Below are 18,465 nucleotides of genomic sequence, written 5' to 3'. Positions count from 1 at the left end.
CAGCCTAGGATGAATTGGCCTGAAGGGGTTTCATTTTGTCTTGCATGCCACTCTGGTTTAGCTGTACTTGGAAGTGAATTTTAATAAAATGGTGTTCCGGTTGATCCAAATGGTCCAGTTTCATAGAGCATAGTAGGATCTAATTTTTTGCTATCTTCAAAGCCCTCTGAAGGAGAAGAGCTTTAACCTCCCACATGAATGAAGGGATCAGGCAAGTTAGTAAAGCACCTTTGCTGAGAAAGTCCTGTCTCATGTTGCCACCAAACCCACCACATATCAGTTGGACGGGTTTGGGGTGGCCTTGTAGAGCAAGGCCTCGGGAGATGACCTGAGCCACATAGGCAGGTCTGTATGAGATGAGGTGATCCTTAAATGGCTCTAGACCATTTTAGGATTTAAAAGTAAAAAACCAGCACCAGGGTATAGAAACCGACAAAGGGCTAGTGAAAGTGGATTAGATTGTAGTAATATGCTCCATGAATCTTGCCTAAGAAAACCCTTACTGTCCCCATTCTGGACCAGTGCTATATCTTAACCAGTTATTAACTTGTGTCTGCGATACAGATGATATTCAGATCCGTTTTTATGAAGAAGATGAAAATGGTGGTGTCTGGGAAGGGTTTGGAGACTTTTCGCCTACTGATGTGCACAGACAGGTATGCCAACATTGTCAAGATGCATTAGTAGTAACTTTTGTAAACCTGTTTTGTGATCAGATATGATCAATTTCACTGTTCTGTTGACTTGAAATGGGCTTGGCGAAATGGCTATCCTTAGGCAAGAAATTTTTTTGGCATCTGCTTTGAGGCTCCCCTCCCTCCCTTATGCAGGGGTCGGCAAACTTTTTCAGCAGGGGGCAGGTCCACTGTCCCTCAGACCTTGTGGGGAGCCAGACTAGATTTTCTTGGGGGGGGGATGAACGAAATCCTTGTTGTTGTTTAGTCGTTCAGTTGTGTCCGACTCTTCGTGACCCCATGGACCATAGCACGCCAGGCACTCCTGTCTTGCACTGCCTCCCGCAGTTTGGTCAAACTCATGTTCGTAGCTTCGAGAACACTGTCCAACCATCTCGTCCTCTGTCGTCCCCTTCTCCTAGTGCCCTCAATCTTTCCCAACATCTGGGTCTTTTCCAGGGAGTCTTCTCTTTTCATGAGGTGGCCAAAGTATTGGAGCCTCAGCTTCACGATCTGTCCTTCCAGTGAGCACTCAGGGCTGATTTCCTTAAGAATGGATAGGTTCCTTAAGAATGGATAGGTTAAGAATGGAACGAATTCCTATGCCCCACAAATAATCCAGAGAGGCATTTTAAATAAAAGGGCACATTCTACACATGTAAAAACACTCTGATTCCCGGACTGTCCACGGGCCAGATTTAGAAGGCGATTGGGTCGGATCTGGATCTGGCCCCCGGGCCTTAGTTTGCCTACCTATGCCCTTATGTCTGTGAACAATTTGGGAGCTACCAATCAGAACTATGGCCACAATAAGAGTAAGGAGGAAGTCTCCGATTGCTCCACAGAAATAATAGATGCTGTGTACACAGACGTTGCTCTTGGAAAAAAGGCCAGGCTGACAAATTGTATAAACTGTCCCTGACCACCTATTCAATGTTCACTTACAGTTTGCCATAGTATTCAAAACCCCGAAGTACCGAGATGTCAATATCACGAAACCTGCATCTGTTTTTGTCCAGTTACGACGAAAATCGGATCTAGAGACGAGTGAACCAAAGCCTTTTTTATACTATCCTGAAATCAAAGGTAAATTATTAAGCTTATATGGATTTTTGATGTCGGAAAGCATCCAGCTTCTCAGAAAGCTTGCCGTTATTGAAATTCTTGTATATTTCAAAACATGGTGTAGTGATCATCCCTAGGTAAATTGCCTGTAGTATTGTGGATTCTAGATGACAATGTTGTCCAGAAATAATGGCTGCATTCGGATTACACTGCACATAATCAATCCAACCATCAGTTAGTATGGTCTGACATTACTTTCAAGCCCATTGACCCTCTGTAATGAAAGGAATATTCCTGCATTGTGACCAGTGGATTCTGGAAAGCATATTTTTTAATAATGTGTCAGGGGCTGGCTGTGAGGTGAAATGGAACCAGGTGCCAAGGGATGAAGCTTAGTGGCCAGGGGCAAAGTATAATTGACCAAAGACAAACCAGGAAGTGGTACTTCCTGTCCAAGATGATCCAATGTTTACCCTGGGTAGGCCAGATCAGTCTACAGCAGGAATGGGGAACCGTTTTGAGCCTTAGGGTTGTATTCCATTCTGGTTTTCCTTCCATTCACTGGCTACCAGTCAGTTAACAGGCACAATTCACAATTCAAAGAGCTGGTTATGACCTGTAGAGAGCCCTAAATGCTTAGGATGAGAACATCTGAAGGACCACTTTCTCCCATATGAAGCTGCATGGATGTTCTGATCTGCTGGAGCTACTCTTCTCATTCCTCTGAGCTCTGACACATAGGATGGCTGAAAGGGCCTTTTTAGAGGGTGCAACCAACCTTTTATGGGCAGCACTCCCCCAAAAGATATGTTTAGGCTCCTCATTGATGGTCTTCTACCATAAGTTAAAAGGTTTTATTCAGGCTTCATTCATGTATTGCAAAGTTGATGCTTTGCTCTTTTTGTTTAATTGTTCCAATTGGCCGTGGTGGAAGGTTTTTTTAAAAAATGTCTAAAAAGGAGGCTGGTTCTTGTTTGCTCCATTTAATCTGTTAGATTTTAATTTATGTAAATTGTTTTTAGTGGTTAATATAAGCTACCTTGAGTACTGTGGTAGAACCACATATATAAATTGTTTGAATACATAGTTTTATATTGTTCATTTTAATGTGCTTCTCATGGCCTGATAGTGGATCCTTCAAGTTGTACTTATAAGAGCTCCTAGTGCGTAAATGACTACTGTATATCAGTCAAATGTACCATTAGATTAGCATTAGTATTGCATTTCCACCTATATGTGATGCCAAAAGCAGAAAACTTCCATCTGGCTTACTTTTAAATGTATGAAAGGAAGTAAAAGTATTTCCATACCTAAAATATCAATTAGATCTTTCTAACACTGACATGCCAGGTTGATCTGAGGACAACACCTGTGTTTGAAATGTGTCAAACATGCTATAAGCTTTAAAAGCCTTGAAAACTTTGGCACATGAAAAGCATTTGCATGTAGATGAGGCAGACAGATGAGGGAAGAACAAGGTTGTAGTTGATGACATTATCATAACTAGCAGGAAGTGATGTGTTATCAGGTAATTTCCAGGTTTAATTGATGAACTCTGTGCACTTCTTTTTTTGGATTTCGTGGTGCATGCTAAAACTTTAAAGAAACTTTCAAAAACTCCCTTGACACCTCCAGATCTATCCTGGGACTAGCTGATTATTTTCAGGGGAAATGCCCAGATGACAATGATCTACTCTAAGGCAGGGCATGTCTTTCCTTCATTCCACTATAAATATCCATGTGGTATTCTTTTAATTTAACAGTTCCATTACTATGCTGGTTGGAAATTGTCCGAGGGCAGAAATATGTATTCATTTTGTGGAATTCTTGCTTTTGTGTATTGTGTTTTGTGCATTTGGAGTATATACAAATACTTTGTGTAAACTCAGTAGTTGTGGTTTTGTGTGCAAGTCACTGAAAATGCATGGAGATTCCTTTAAGGAAGTACCACTTTGAGAGAAAAAATAACTGCAAGCAAATAGTTATCACTTCTGCTCTCATACTTCTAGTAAATAAGCCTAGGAATTTGCCGCATACTGTTTGTGCATCTGGCCCCATACTGTCTGCTCTGACTGGCAGTGATGCTTCAGGGGGTGGTTATTTGCATCCACTGCTACCTGATCCTTGATTAAGGATGCCAGGAATCAGATCTGGGGCATTCTGTGGACAAAAACATGTGCTTTCCCACTAACATATTGCCCCTTCCTAAGGGTAGGATAGGGACACGGGTGGCGCTGTGGGTTAAACCACAGAGCCTAGGGCTTACCAATCAGAAGGTCAGTGGTTCGAATCCCCACGACGGGGTGAGCTCCCGTTGCTCGGTCCCAGCTCCTGCCAACTTAGCAGTTTGAAAGCACATCAAAGAGCAAGTAGATAAATAGGTACTACTACAGCAGGAAGGTAAACGGCGTTTCTGTGTGCTGCTCTGGTTCACCAGAAGCGGCTTTGTCATGCTGGCCACATGACCTGGAAGCTGTACGCTGGCTCCCTTGGCCAATATTGTGGGATAAGCGTCACAACCCCAGAGTCGGTCACAACTGGACCTAATGGTCAGGGGTCCCTTTACCTTTTAAGGGTAGGAGAAGTAATAAATAATTGTACATGCAATTTACATTGCAAAAAGAGAGAAATCCCACTGAAATGAGTGAAAGTTTCTCTCCCTCTCTGTTCTTTGCAATGCAAATTGTAGACATTTGTGGGTGGGGGTAGAGCGGACTATGTCTGCAATGTGGTTCAAAGAATGAAAGTGCCTTCCTGTCTTCAGTGGTAGTGTCTTGATCTGGACCCCTCGCTAGCAATTTGTAAGCAGGAAAATTGCACTCCCTGGCAGAACTATGCAATTGAGAACACATGTAGTTTGGCCCTTAGGTTAAGATTAATGCAACACAATGGTAAGGAGCAGCACCTTGTGCTGTGGGGGCCTTCCCCCTCCCTTCCCCTGGCCCTCTGGAGCAGATTTGTGGAGGTGGGGAGAGGGAGCAAATTGAAGTAGTAGTAGTAATAATAATAATAATTTTATTTATACCCCACCCTTCCCAGTCAAGACCGGGCTCAGGGCGGCTAACAACAAAAATATCAAAACTAGCATAAAAGAAACAATTCAATTAAAATATAGATTAAATACAATGTTAAAATTCAATTTTAAAATGGGAATCTACAAGTGGGACCTCATTTAAATATCTGTAGGATAAAACCTTAGGGGAGGGTAACACTGGGGTCAGACTGAGTCAGTCCAAAGTCCAAGCGGAACAGCTCTGTCTTGCAGGCCCTATGAAAAGATGACAACTTCCGCTGGCCCCTAGTCTCCTGAGAGAGAGCGTTCCACCCCATCGGGGCTAGTAGTAGTTCTGCTCACACATTTATTTAGCTGAATACCACCCAGTAATCATTGGTAAAAGCTGCAGGAGGAATAGTACAATAAATTGGATTGTGTATCACATTCTGTTTCAGCAGTTTTACTTGCTTCTAGCTAAAAAAAAATTCCACAAACCTAACGTGGATTACCTAATGCCTTATAATTAGCTAAGCTAATGGGATACAAATAAAAATTGTTGCTGTTGTTGTTGCTGCTGCTGTTGTTGCTGTTGCTGTTGCATTAGGGCTTCTGATTTGGACTGTAGTCATCTCGAATCTTGCATGCATGCTTTTTCACAGCAGAGCTTCTCTGCCGTGGTTCTTTCCCCTGACTTAGGCATTCAATCCTTTATTGGAGGCTGTAAGAAGGCGCCAGTCACAGGCAAAGGAAGAGGTGCCATTTCAAACCAAATTATTTTCCTCAAATGGTTATTGTTCACTTGGTATCAAGCCACTGTTCCATTTGTATTACAGCAAGGATGAGGAATCTGTGGCCTTTCAGAAGATGCCAGACTATAAATCCCATTTTCCCCAACCATTGGCCATACACACTGGAGCTGATGGGACTTGTAGTCCAACAATACCTGGAAAGCTGCAGGTCCTCCACACCTGTATTATAGGTTGTGTCTGAGTTAGGGATGGGGGAGAACTTGGATTCAGCCTGCATTTAAAGATACCTGATTCACACTTTCTGAAACAAGACGCAAACTGAAAGACAACCATCTTTTGAAATTCGCACTTCCCTGAATACTGCAACTCCACTCAGTAGTTTGCAGTAGGAGATTTTGTTTCCTATTTGTTAACCTGTTAGGAGTCTATTGCCTTGAAAACAAAAGTGGACACACCTTAATTTGTTTGGTTAAATCTCTCTTGCCCCCCCTCTTGCTAAAAAAAAATGCAGATAAAGAAGAAGTCCAAAGAAAACGACAGAAGCTCATGCCTAACTTCTCAGATGGTTACGGCGGAAGCGGTGCCGGTGCGGGAGGTGGTGGAATGTATGGAGGAGGAGGAGGAGGTGGAGGTGTTGGAGGTGGTGCCGGATCAGGTAAAAACAATTGACAACTGAAGTGACCAATGAGATGCACATTTTTGAGATGTTCTCCTTGACTAGTGAAATGCCCATCATTATGAGTTGTATAAGGCAGGTGACTTTATACGCTGCAAGGATTCTTGGTGGGTACTGTGTATCTCCTTCTCATACAGAAACACATGGTGCTCTCTCCCTTATGTTCCTTGATCCCTGTATGATCCTTTTCTAATCCAGGCCAATATCAGGATTAGGAAAGGGGAAAAAAGCTCCTGCTCTCACCACCAGTTTCCCCAAGTGCCAAGCTTTCTCCTTGTAGAGGATGGTTAAGCCCTAAATTGGGACACTAAATTTATCCACAGGATAAATCCATGCTTGCTAATGGGGGTTCCAGTATTGTCTGCTTCTCCCTGATAAGTGGGGTGGATTTTTTAATATCTTTTGATGGAAGTATATTCCTCACGTGATTGCTAGTATGGCCAATTCCTAAGAGAAGAGATTTGCTCCCATTCTTACAATTGCATTACAAGCACATGTGGTTAGTTGCAAGCATTGTATGCTTGCACTGTATATTATTATAAAATACATCGAAGGGGCATTTTCTAGGCATCTAAACATGTGTTAGCTGCCTTGAGAAAAGAGTTGAGAAAAAATTTAATGGAGCTGCTCAGTTTTTTGGGTTTTTTTGTTTTTTTGGGATAAAAATACTGTTATTTATATCCTACCTTTTCATCCATGGAATGGAAAGAGATGCATGTAAGAAGACCTTCCAAGCTGCCTATTTAAAACTTGGCATTTTATTGGTTGTTTGCTAGTGAATACTTTTTGTGTATTTATCTGGGAAGCTTCAATTAATGACTGATCTCTCTCTCTCTCTCTCTCTCTCTCTCTCTCTCTCTCTCTCTCTCTCTCTCTCTCTGTGTGTGTGTGTGTGTGTGTGTGTGTGTGTGTGTGTGTGTGTGTGTTCTTACTGTTTTTAGGGTATGGATACCCATCCTATGGGTTTTCTGGTTATGGGCATTCAATGCACTTCCATTCCAGCACAAACAAGACTGGTGCAGGAATGAAGCATGGTAAGCATCAAATAGTGTGGGGGTTTTTTATTTTTAAAAATATGTTGAATTCAATTAATTTAATTAATTTAATTTAATGCATGCTTTAATATCAACAAAATAAGTATCACTGCTATGTAGTATTTAAGAAACATAAACTGGATTTCTCATATGATGATTGGTTTTATATATTTTATTACTACTACTACTAGTACTACTACTACTATTTAGTTGCATCCATCTACATTGCCCTTTAGAAAGAACTGGTTTGATAGGTCTCTACCACAAGTGGCTTCAAATCTAAAAATATAGACAACGGAAACCAAGAAGGGATGGAATGGAGACAGACAGAAGAGACAGGAAGAATGTGCAAAGATTGCAACAACATGTATTAGAGTTCATTACATGAGAGTGGGTGGACACAAAGTGTTTCACATATTAATAAATTGCCAGTGTGTGAATTTTCAAGAGTTGGGAAATATTATCAGATGCCTTTTGCTTGTACATGAGTTTGTTCCCAATTTTAAGCCTGGGCAGGTTGAAGCTGTTTATAAATACATATTCTGATGCTGAATTCTGTCATTTATTATTATTATTATTATTATTATTATTATTATTAATAAGCTTTTTTGTTTTAATTTTGTTTTGTTTTACTTAACTGGTATGGGAAGAGTAAGCTAAATACTAAATACTTCTCTTTTAAGGACTGTCAGGTGGCATGCCAAAAAACGATGGTGAAATGTGCTGCAACAAAAAACGCAGTGTGAAATTCAAGGAAAAAGTGGAGGAGGATGAGAAAAGCAAAACCAGAACTAGCACAACTCCCAAAGAAGTTGAAGAAGATGCCTTACCATGTTATGATGCAGACATTTGTTTACAAGGTACACAGTAACTGGCAGACAACTTTTGATTTTGTTCTAAACTAGGAAGGAGAAATTTGGGTCAGGCTTGAACTCTTACGTACTTCAAAAGTGGCCATGTTTGATCTGTTTTGGAACTAGTGCGAGAGTAGAGCTACTCCTGAAGCTCCCCATCATTCTTCTCCTGCTCAGATTAAAATCTGAGCTCAAGAGGAATTCCTAGCAGGGAGGGAATCCTGGAATCTTGCCGTTCATGAGATAGCTCTAAGGCTGTCTTGGAACTGAATTGCTTGGAATCGAAACTTCTGTGTTCTCTAGCAGCAAAGTTCTGGTCAGTGGTTGTGACTAAACTATGCCTGATTGGTGCCCTGATACATTTTGTGTGCTTTTTGCCCCCAATAGATGGTTTGTTTTTGGAGAAGGCCATGGAGTTAGCTAAGCGTCATGCAAATGCCCTTTTTGACTATGCAGTAACTGGAGATGTGAAGATGCTACTGGCTGTTCAGCGCCACCTTACAGCTGCCCAGGATGAAAATGGTGACAAGTAAGTCTGGGACACCAATCCCCTCTTTAGCATGAGCTTCTGTAACATGATAGAGGACAATTTTGCATAAGAAATTCCCTTCAAGTTCCTGAAAGTGTCCTAGGAGGGGGGGGGTCCTCTCTTTAGTCTCCAGTTCTGTGCGTGCTTAGCTTAGAGCAAATCCTACTGAATTCAGTGAGATTTCCAAGTAAACATGTGCACTGTTGTTTTTAACAATTCTTCCTGTGTGATAAATGTCATATTCTACTCCTGAGATGATGCAAGAATGGAAAGTAGAAGTTCCAAAATGAGGATGCATTCCAGTGATTTATTGTAGGTGTTTCTCATTTAGAAACAGAAGCAAAATGGTTTGACTCCCCTTTTGACTTCTGGAGCAGATAAAATCCATCCTGGCCCTTTTCCAGCATTCCTCAAGAATTCAGGCTCTTGCAGTTCCTTCCCTCACGACTGATTCCAGCCAACTTCTCTTGCAGAATATCTGTTTGGAGAAGAGGCGGGGAATACAAAGAGAAGGTGGGACTCTCACAAAAACAGCTGTCCAAGGGGGGTGGTAGTGTTGAGACTTGCTTTTACTATCACCATCCTTTGAAAATTTGGGAGGTTCACTCTTCAGGAGGCCTGCCAAGTCCTGTGATGAGGAGCTCCAACTTCCCAGGCTACTCCATTAAAGTCATATCAGGATGTGGTCTCAGAAGAAGGGTGACTTGCCACAGGGATCCTTGTCTGAACCTCTAGAGCAGGAATGGGGGCCGAATTTGTGGGCCAAATGCAGTCCTCCAGGCCTCTTTACCAGGCCTCCAGGACACACTCCTCATGAGCCTTACACCCTTTACCAGCCCTGCTTCACACTGACCTCCGGAATGTGTTGGATGCTCTTGCTTGACTTCATGGAGGCTAGAAAGGGGTGCATGTGTATAGGAAGTAGCCTACTGTACAAAGTTAAAATCCACATTCATTGTGCTGCAAACTTGGACCTCTGGCCCTGGCTGCCAATGACATTTGCCTCCCTAGAGTTAAACAGGTCCCTCACCCCTTCTAATGTATCCCATGTCAGGAAAAGGCCTACTTACGAGTAGGACCCTGGCAGAGACACATGCCCGGCTGGCATGTTCTCCCCCTCCTGAGCGATCGTTCGGGAGCTTCATAAGCATTCTCCAGCCCGAACATCACAGCAACTGGTGTCAGACGAACACCAGCACACTTCACAGATACGCAGAGGTTTGCGCAGTTGCATAACAGACTCAGTAGCGCAGCATTTGGCTAAACTACTTTATTTACGCATAAACACACACGGAGCTCTTCATCCCTCTCTCTCTCTCTAGCATCACACAGCAAAGGGAAAGAACAAAGGAACAACAGTTCCACTTAGGAATCCTGTCTACGTCACTTCCACTCTGTGGGAACAAAACACACAGTCATATGACAGACAACAAGCCTATGACTGCACACGGGGAATGAATCTCCCAACATCCCCACTACCCCACCCACCCGTCATAATTGATTCCTTGTACCAGCCTTCTACAATAATGCTTGCCATGGCAAGCATGACAACACCATCCAGTGAGTGTGAAGGACCGCAAGCCTTCCTTGCAATTTTTTGAAGCTGCAAGGTCTTCGCATCAGCTTCCTACCATTCCCCACCCCATTCTTAGCTTCAAGGTTGGCCTGACCCTTTGCTTCTCTGGGGCACATAAAGGATATTGGGGGAGCATCTTGGCTGCCACTCAGTGGCCGTTCTCTTAAGAACTGCTGCCACATATCTGCTAAAGCCTGCACAGCCCCTGCTGATCTACTTCCTGTGGGAAAAAGAAGCAGGGCAGATTCTCCTTTAGCTGCCCCTCCACAGAGGGACCAGTAGTTCCATGGCTGTGCAATGGCTGATGCCTGCACATTCCCTGCCTCTTTTCTGTGGGAAGGAGAAGAGGGGAGACTTCTTCAGAAGACAAACTCAAGCTCAGTTGGTTAGAGTGTGATGCTGATAACGCCAAAGTTGCAGGTTCAGTCTCCAGACAGCTGCATAATCCTGCATTGCACGCGGTTGGACTAGATGACTAGATGAGTTGCTTCCATCTCTACAATTTTATGAACTCTGAGCCCCTTTCCTTAGCAGTGTCCAGAGCTGAAACTCCTCCACTTGGCTTTGCAAGGGCTTCCTTTGCTGTTTGCGGGAAGCACTTGCACCCACCAAGAAGAAACTGGCTGCGACAGTTTTTTGCTTGGATAGCAAAGGACAGCCCCAAATTGCATGTCCCTATTGTTTACTCCATGCTTTGGTCCACCAGATTGCAATGCTCTGGGGAGGCAGTTCTCTCCCCTAAGATCCAATGAGATGTATTCCCAAAGGAAGGCAAAGCATTCACTTAGGTGCAGGGTTTAATTATCTATTGCAGAGGTTTTCAAACTTCCTGTTTTCAGGGATTGCTTTCCACACCGATTCATCTGCTGAGGGACCTCTGTGTGTAGGTAGAGGATGTTGCAGACTAACGAGTGTGCTAGGATGCACACTTAGTTCATGTAGGATGGGCCTCACTGTTTTACCCCATTTGAACTGATAGTACACTCAAGAATATGCTGACCACTCCTGTGTGGCAAGGTGATCGTGGCAAGCTTGCTGCCTTTCATGCTGTCTGCCATAACTGCGGTCGTTGAGGAAACCCTTGATACGCTTCCATGGAACCTATGGGCTCCCCAGTACATAGTTTCAGAAAATCAGTGGTCTAAACGGGAAATTCACAATAACTCTCCAATAGGAGCCCATAGCTCATGATAAGAACCTTTTAATGAGGGTGAAAGAACATTTTAATGAGGGTGAAAGAGGAGAGGGCAAAATATGGTCTGAAGCTCAACATCAAAAAAACCAAGATCATGGCCACTGGTCCCATCACCTCCTGGCAAATAGAAGGGGAAGAAATGGAGGTAGTGAGAGATTTTACTTTCTTGGGCTCCTTGATCACTGCAGATGGTGACAGCAGTCACGAAATTAAAAGACGCCTGCTTCTTGGGAGAAAAGCAATGACAAACCTAGACAGCATCTTAAAAAGCAGAGACATCACCTTGCCTACAAAGGTCCGTATAGTTAAAGCTATGGTTTTCCCAGTAGTGATGTATGGAAGTGAGAGCTGGACCATAAAGAAGGCTGATCGCCGAAGAATTGATGCTTTTGAATTATGGTGCTGGAGGAGACTCTTGAGAGTCCCATGGACTGCAAGAAGATCAAACCTATCCATTCTTAAGGAAATCAGCCCTGAGTGCTCCCTGGAAGGACAGATCGTGATGCTGAGGCTCCAATACTTTGGCCACCTCATGAGAAGAGAAGAATCCTTGGAAAAGACCCTGATGTTGGGAAAGATTGAGGGCACTAGGAGAAGGGGACGACAGAGGACGAGATGGTTGGACAGTGTTCTGGAAGCTATGAACATGAGTTTGACCAAACTGCGGGAGGCAGTGCAAGACAGGAGTGCCTGGCGTGCTATGGCCCATGGGGTCACAAAGAGTCGGACACGACTAAACGACTAAACGACTAAACAACAACAACAACAGCTCATGATATGCATGTAAAAGTCCAGCTCCTGGAATGCCCAGATAGAAGAGAGATCCTTTATCTGAGAGAGAGCTACTGCTAATTAGAGTAGACAGTAGAGAAGGCAAGCAAGAAGTCTCTGACCAGCCCACTTCCTTGCTTTGATTCAAGCTTTGATTCAGAATCTTGCACAATCCTGGGTTGGCTGCTACCCTGGGTTTCTGCTCAAGTCTTATCCCACTGACTTCCCTGGGTCTATCCCTGTAATATCCATCCAACAGACTGCCAGTGAATCTCACCACTTGCAGCATGGGTTTCTTCCCTGAACACATTCTTGGACAAGGACGGGATGGGAAATTCCCTTTTCTGAGGAAAGAACACCCTTAGTATTAGTCAGCACATCTCTGCCTAGAGGGATATGTTGCAATATAACTGTGGCTCTGTAGAGCAAGGAGGAAAGCATTTGGTAATAGGTTTCAGAGTACCTATTCTCCAAATTAAAATCTAGCACATTGTCCAAGCTCAACCTCTGCGTTCCAAGGTTGCATTAAATTTTCAGGGAGGCTGTGTTACATTCCTGAAATTTCCTTTCACCCTGAAGACTCAGCAAAGTATGAACCTACCTAAGCTTTTTCCAGAGGCAGTGCAGGACATTTTTAAAAGTTGTCTTGTCTTTTGTATGTGTGTGTGTTTAAGTTATTACAAGTATTTAAATCAAGCTACAAGTCATACAGGGACGCGGGTGGCGCTGTGGTCTTAACCACTGAGCCTAGGGCTTGCCAATCGGAAGGTCGGCGGTTCGAATCCCCACGACGGGGTGAGCTCCCGTTGCTCGGTCCCTGCTCCTGCCAACCTAGCAGTCCAAAAGCACATCAAAGCACATTTACCTCCGGCAGGGAAGGTAAATGGCGTTTCCGTGTGCTGCTCTGGTTGACCAGAAGCGGCTTAGTCATGCTGCCCACATGACCCGGAAGCTGTACGGCGGCTCCCTCGGCCAGTAAAGCGAGATGAGTGCCACAACCCCAGAGTCAGTCATGACTGGACCTAATGGTCAGGCGTCCCTTTACCTTTACAAGTCGTACAATACTGTTGCTGCCAGAATTGAATTTAGCACAGCAGTGATCTAAAAGTATCAAATAACTGAAACTTACAAATAGTATCGAACTCTGTGTTATTCAGCACTGGTTGGGGAATGAAAACATGCAGGATACAGATGTAGACATGGGCTTACAATGAAAACCAATGTAAAATGAATGCTGCTGTATTTCATGGGGGGGACCTTGATTTCTAAGTTCCTAATGCAGGCATCCCCAAACTTCGGCCCTCCAGATGTTTTGGACTACAATTCCCATCATCCCTGACCACTGGTCCTGTTAGCTAGGGATCATGGGAGTTGTAGGCCAAAACATCTGGAGGGCCGCAGTTTGGGGAAGCCTGTCCTAATGTAATTGCTAACCAAATTAAGGCAGCATTCTGCTGGCCAGTCTTTATGATACTCATTGGTGTCCCAATTGGGGGGTGGCATGGGGGGAGGGGCCCAAATAGGTCATGGGCTGACGTAGGGTGGGTGGGGGAGAGAGGACGGGATACCTCATGGGTCGCTACAGGATGGGAGTAAACACAGGGATGAGACACAACCGGGGGGGGGAGGAAAAAACACATAGTCCAGGGGGAAATGGACACATCCTCCCCCTTTCCTGGGAAACATTGACCCTGAGCATAGCTGTCAAGTTTTCCCTTTTCTCACGAGGAAGCCTATTCAGCATAAGGGAATTTCCCTTAAAAAAAGGGAGAACTTGACAGCTATGACTCTGAGTAAGGCACAGCAACGCGCCATGGATCGTCACAGGGTGGGGGCAGCCACAGGGATAACCCACAGCAATGCATGGGAGGGTCAACTAGTTCTGTATAAAAATGGAGATAGCTTCATGTTCAGCCCAAAATTAGCGAATTCCTAAGGGAAAGAACAAGTCCTCTGGTACTGTTTAGGAACAGCCGTGAGACTTACAAAACATGTTTCACTCTAAAACCATGATGCATTGAACACTTTGCAAACCAAAATTGTTTATTATTAAAACTCTGTTTACAAGACAGGCTTACAGTGGTTTTTCACACACACACACACACACACACACACACACGTACACACATTTCACACAGTTTTCATAACATGCACAAATGTTAGCCACATGTCGATGGTAATGAAATACTTTTGAAACTGAATTGGTGAGAGCATATAGCCCTCCAGCTTGTTAGTGGACTCCAATTCCCATCATCCATGATCCATTGGCCTTGCTGGATGAGGCTAATGGAAAACGGAGTGCAGCAGCACCAACACATCCATGCCGTAAATACCTCTTTCCCTATCTGTTTTACATTGTGTAGCTTAATATATATATTTCTTTCCCCATCCCCCTTTGTTCAATATCAGCGTACTTCACTTAGCAATTATTCATCTTCATAAGGAGCTGGTGAGGAACCTCCTAGAAGTGGTAGCAGATTTGAATGCTGATGATGTCCTCAATGTGAGAAACGACCTTTACCAGGTATGGAAACCGTGGGGAGGACGATCCTCTGCTTTAGCATCTTTTGCTCTTACTGATGACTCTTCAAGAACCATGCAATGTATTGCAAAATTCGGAGAACGGCGAATTTCAATGGACGCACATGAATATCTGCCTGCCCTTTGTTTTGGAAAGAGCGAATTAGGTTGATTTGCCTATAAACACAAGCTGGATTCAGTTTCTCCTCCATCCCTACCTGTGGAATGCTTTGACAGACACTGCAGGGAGGCAGTGCTGAGGAGTCAAATGACATGGGTCCCAAAGAGTCTAATGAAAGATGCCTCACTATCTAATCTCTCTGGCTGCTCAACTCATGTGAATCAACCCACGTTGCCTTTTGTACTCATTGTAAGACAGGGATGAGGAAAATATGTATTTTTGCCCCACCCAACGTGGGTGATAATTGGGGATTATCCTTGTTTTAAGTATGACAAGGGCGTATTGAACATTGATCAGGTTAATCTGGGGAAATCCTTTTTTTCCCCTTTCTGTATTGCATTTGTTTGTTACATTTAAACTCAGCCTTTCTATAAAAAGATGTCCAGGGTGGCTTACAAAGTCCAATAAATAAATAACACTACAACAAATATCAAAAGGAAACTGTGTAAGAATCGGGTTAGAGCAAGAAATAAAAAATAAATTAAAATTGGCAACCAGTTGGGTGGCACTCAACTAAGCTTTACTCAGAGTAAACCCACTGAAATTAATGTTCATGAGTACGTTTGGTTCATTAATTGCAATAGATCTGCTGAGTAAAACTTACTTGAATACCAGCCAATGAAAATAAATGCAGAGCATATTGTTTTGTGGATGTTTTGCTTGGTGCTGGGATTTTTCTTTTTGTAACAGATGCAGTTGTATGAATGGTGTTTATGATTATCACGGCCTTTGGGTGATTCCTATTTTCTTTTCTTTTTGCAGACTCCCTTGCACTTGGCTGTTATCACAAAGCAGGCAGGAGTGGTGAAGGACTTGCTTAGAGCTGGGGCAGATGTGAGCCTCTTGGATCGCTATGGCAATTCGGTCTTGCATCTAGCAGCCAAGCAAGGAGACGAGAAGGTGTTGAGTATGCTGCTTAGCCACAAAGAGACCTCGCTGATGAGAGACCTTCCTAATGGGGAAGGTAGGCAGATGACACGAGCAATTTTTACTATACATCTCTCAAACTCTAGGATCTGGCACCTTATGCAGAACATAGCATTTTATCAGTCACTTCTTCAGGACAGATGTCTTATTCAATCCCAGTATTGGGCTGTTGCATCAAAACACATGCAAATTTCTTCCAGATGCCTGTTTTATATACTATATCATCAGTGTACATGGTGATTTTCCGAATTTTGTACATAAACAGCAGCAGCAAACCAAAACTGTAACAGGAAGTCAGTCTTCTGCCCTGAAGCAGCTTGCAACCTAAAGTCAACAGTGGAGAAGAGTAACTGCAGGAAGGGAGTGGCAGAATCATTGTGTCGATCTCCCACACAAATAACCAGGCAGAAGCTGCAGAAAGCCAAGTACCACTGCCTCTCAACTTATCTCCCCTCCCCCTATTACTTTTTTCATTACGTTTTTTTTTTCTTCATTTTAAAAATGTTACATTCATAGTCCTGGTTTCCAAAAAAATGTTTATTTATTAAACTTAGAATCATAGAGTTGGAAGGGACCCCAAGGGACAACTAGTCCAACCCCCAACAATGAAGGAATCTCAGCTAAAGCATCCATGAAAGATGGCCATCCAACCTCTGCTTTAAAACCTCCAATGAAGGAGAGTCCACAACATCCCGAGGGAGTCTATTGCACAGTTGAACAGCTGTCACTTTTTTCTGATGTTTAGACAGAATCTCCTTGTAACTTGAAGCCATTGATTCGAGTCCTACCCACCAGAGCAGGAGAGAACCAGCTTGTTCTTTCTTCCATGTGACAACTCTTGAGATATTTGAATATGGCTATCATATCTCCTTTCAGTCTCCTCTTTTCCATGCTGAACATACCCAACTCCGTCGTAAGGCTTGGTTTCCAGATCCTTGATCGTTGGTTGCCCTAGTCGCTTGTCATTCAAAGGTCTCCAAGCGACTTGGAGAAATATATACAATACATAATACCAGGGGGAAGTGGGGGGGGAATTCTATATATATATATATATGAAATATAGTATTTCATATAACATAACATCCATGGGAGGGGGGGAGAAACCGCAGCTGTATAAATATTAGTGAACAACATTAACAATACTCAAATAATAAAGCAATACTCCAACCCACTAATTTAGCAAATAAAAGCTCAGCCTCCCCCTAGTCCATAAAACACGCCCAAAGCAGTTAAGTTCACAATGGAAAACACAAAATAAGCAACAGAACCATATAAAAATTGACCAAGATCAATTAAAAAGAAAAAAAATACAAGGCAGTTTGAAAACATAATTTAAATTAAATGTGCGGATTGAAACAGAGCACCAGAGAAATACGGTTCAAAAAGGTTTGCCTCTACCCCACCAAGTACCATGCTGTCTGATACTTGGAGGGTGCTATTTGAGTCACTGTTATCTGCCATTCCCATTTACAGGTGGCAGACTGGGGGTATCATGGCTTTTCAGCTGAAACTTCAAAGTTTTCCCGTTTCTCATTTCCAGAATGTTCTTTTCATTCATGGGTGTTTGGGGACATGGAAACGCTTGCAAATAGAGCTTAGCTTCAGCCACTTCCCCCAATGACACATGTAGTTTTTAAAAAACTTAATACCTACATGTTAATACACTTAAAACAGATAAGAGGGCTATCAAGGTGCTACTAGCCATGGTGGCTATGCTAAGCCTCCACAGCTGGAGGGAGCACTGCTGCTGAACACCAGTTGCTGGAAATCACAGGAGGGGAGAATGCAAAGGTTTCCCACAGGCATCTGTCTGGCCACTGTGAGAACAGGACTCTGGACTAGATGGGCCATTGGCCTGATCTGACAGACTCTTCTTATGTTCTTAATATTTACTTATTTTTGTCACTGTACAAAAAAACATTACCAAGCTTAAAACCATGGAGCCACCTGGGATGAACAAAGACATTGGATTCTTATCTCATTATGCATGATCTAGCTTTTTTTAGCGCCTCAGCCCTTGCCCCCCCCCGCAGGACCAATTGCAGTCATCAGCAGTTGTTAACAGCCACCTACAGGTTTACCACTCCCATCAGCCCATCACCCATTCCCACCCACCCACCCACCCACTCTCTGTATATACATAAGGGACTGACTTCTGTTTCAAGTGTATCTGAAGAAGTGTGCATGCACACGAAAGCTCATACCAAAATAAAAACTTAGTTGGTTTTTAAGGTGCTACTGAAGGAATTTTTTTTTATTTTACAAAAAAAACAGTTTTAAAAGGAAACGAAGCCAGCTGCTATGGTAAGCTCTCTTCCCCTACTGTTCTGACATGCATCCCAAATCTGTACGCCCTCTCCTTTCATTAATTGCCGCTCCCAAATCATGAGAACCCCAAACCCAGCCTTCCTTTATTGCCCACGTTTAGCTTTTCTGCAGCTAAACGTGGAGCTTGAGATCTCATTGCACTATTCAGTTGCTGTACTGTGCTTCTTTATTGCAGGGCTGGCTGTTATTCACCTAGCTGTGATGGCAAATAGTGTGTCTTGTCTCCGGCTGCTCATTGCTGCTGGTGCTGATGTCAACGCCCAAGAGCAGAAATCTGGCAGAACTGCCTTGCACCTGGCTGTCGAACAAGGAAACATATCCTTGGCAGGTTGTCTTCTGCTTGAGGTGAGCTCTGTGGGGGCCAGAACCACTTTGTTTTCCTGGACAATTT

General features: G+C 43.4%; 1 protein-coding gene across 2 annotated transcripts in view; it reads left to right on the top strand.

Moving 5' to 3' along the window:
- NFKB1 (nuclear factor kappa B subunit 1) overlaps window positions 1-18,465 on the top strand; it is a 65,925-nt gene that overhangs the window by 36,381 nt on the left and 11,079 nt on the right. For both annotated transcript variants that reach the window (XM_035111669.3, XM_088661114.1), the window contains 9 exons: window positions 565-656; window positions 1,622-1,760; window positions 5,995-6,138; window positions 7,101-7,193; window positions 7,877-8,053; window positions 8,435-8,576; window positions 14,528-14,642; window positions 15,582-15,783; window positions 18,250-18,419. In XM_035111669.3, the coding sequence (XP_034967560.3) occupies window positions 565-656; window positions 1,622-1,760; window positions 5,995-6,138; window positions 7,101-7,193; window positions 7,877-8,053; window positions 8,435-8,576; window positions 14,528-14,642; window positions 15,582-15,783; window positions 18,250-18,419 (1,274 nt within the window). The remainder of the gene's footprint in view (window positions 1-564; window positions 657-1,621; window positions 1,761-5,994; window positions 6,139-7,100; window positions 7,194-7,876; window positions 8,054-8,434; window positions 8,577-14,527; window positions 14,643-15,581; window positions 15,784-18,249; window positions 18,420-18,465) is intronic.

The sequence above is a fragment of the Zootoca vivipara genome, chromosome Z1 (genome assembly GCF_965207765.1).
Source record: "Zootoca vivipara chromosome Z1, rZooViv2.hap1.1, whole genome shotgun sequence".
NCBI lineage: Eukaryota > Metazoa > Chordata > Lepidosauria > Squamata > Lacertidae > Zootoca > Zootoca vivipara.
This window is presented reverse-complemented; position numbering and strand designations above follow the sequence as displayed.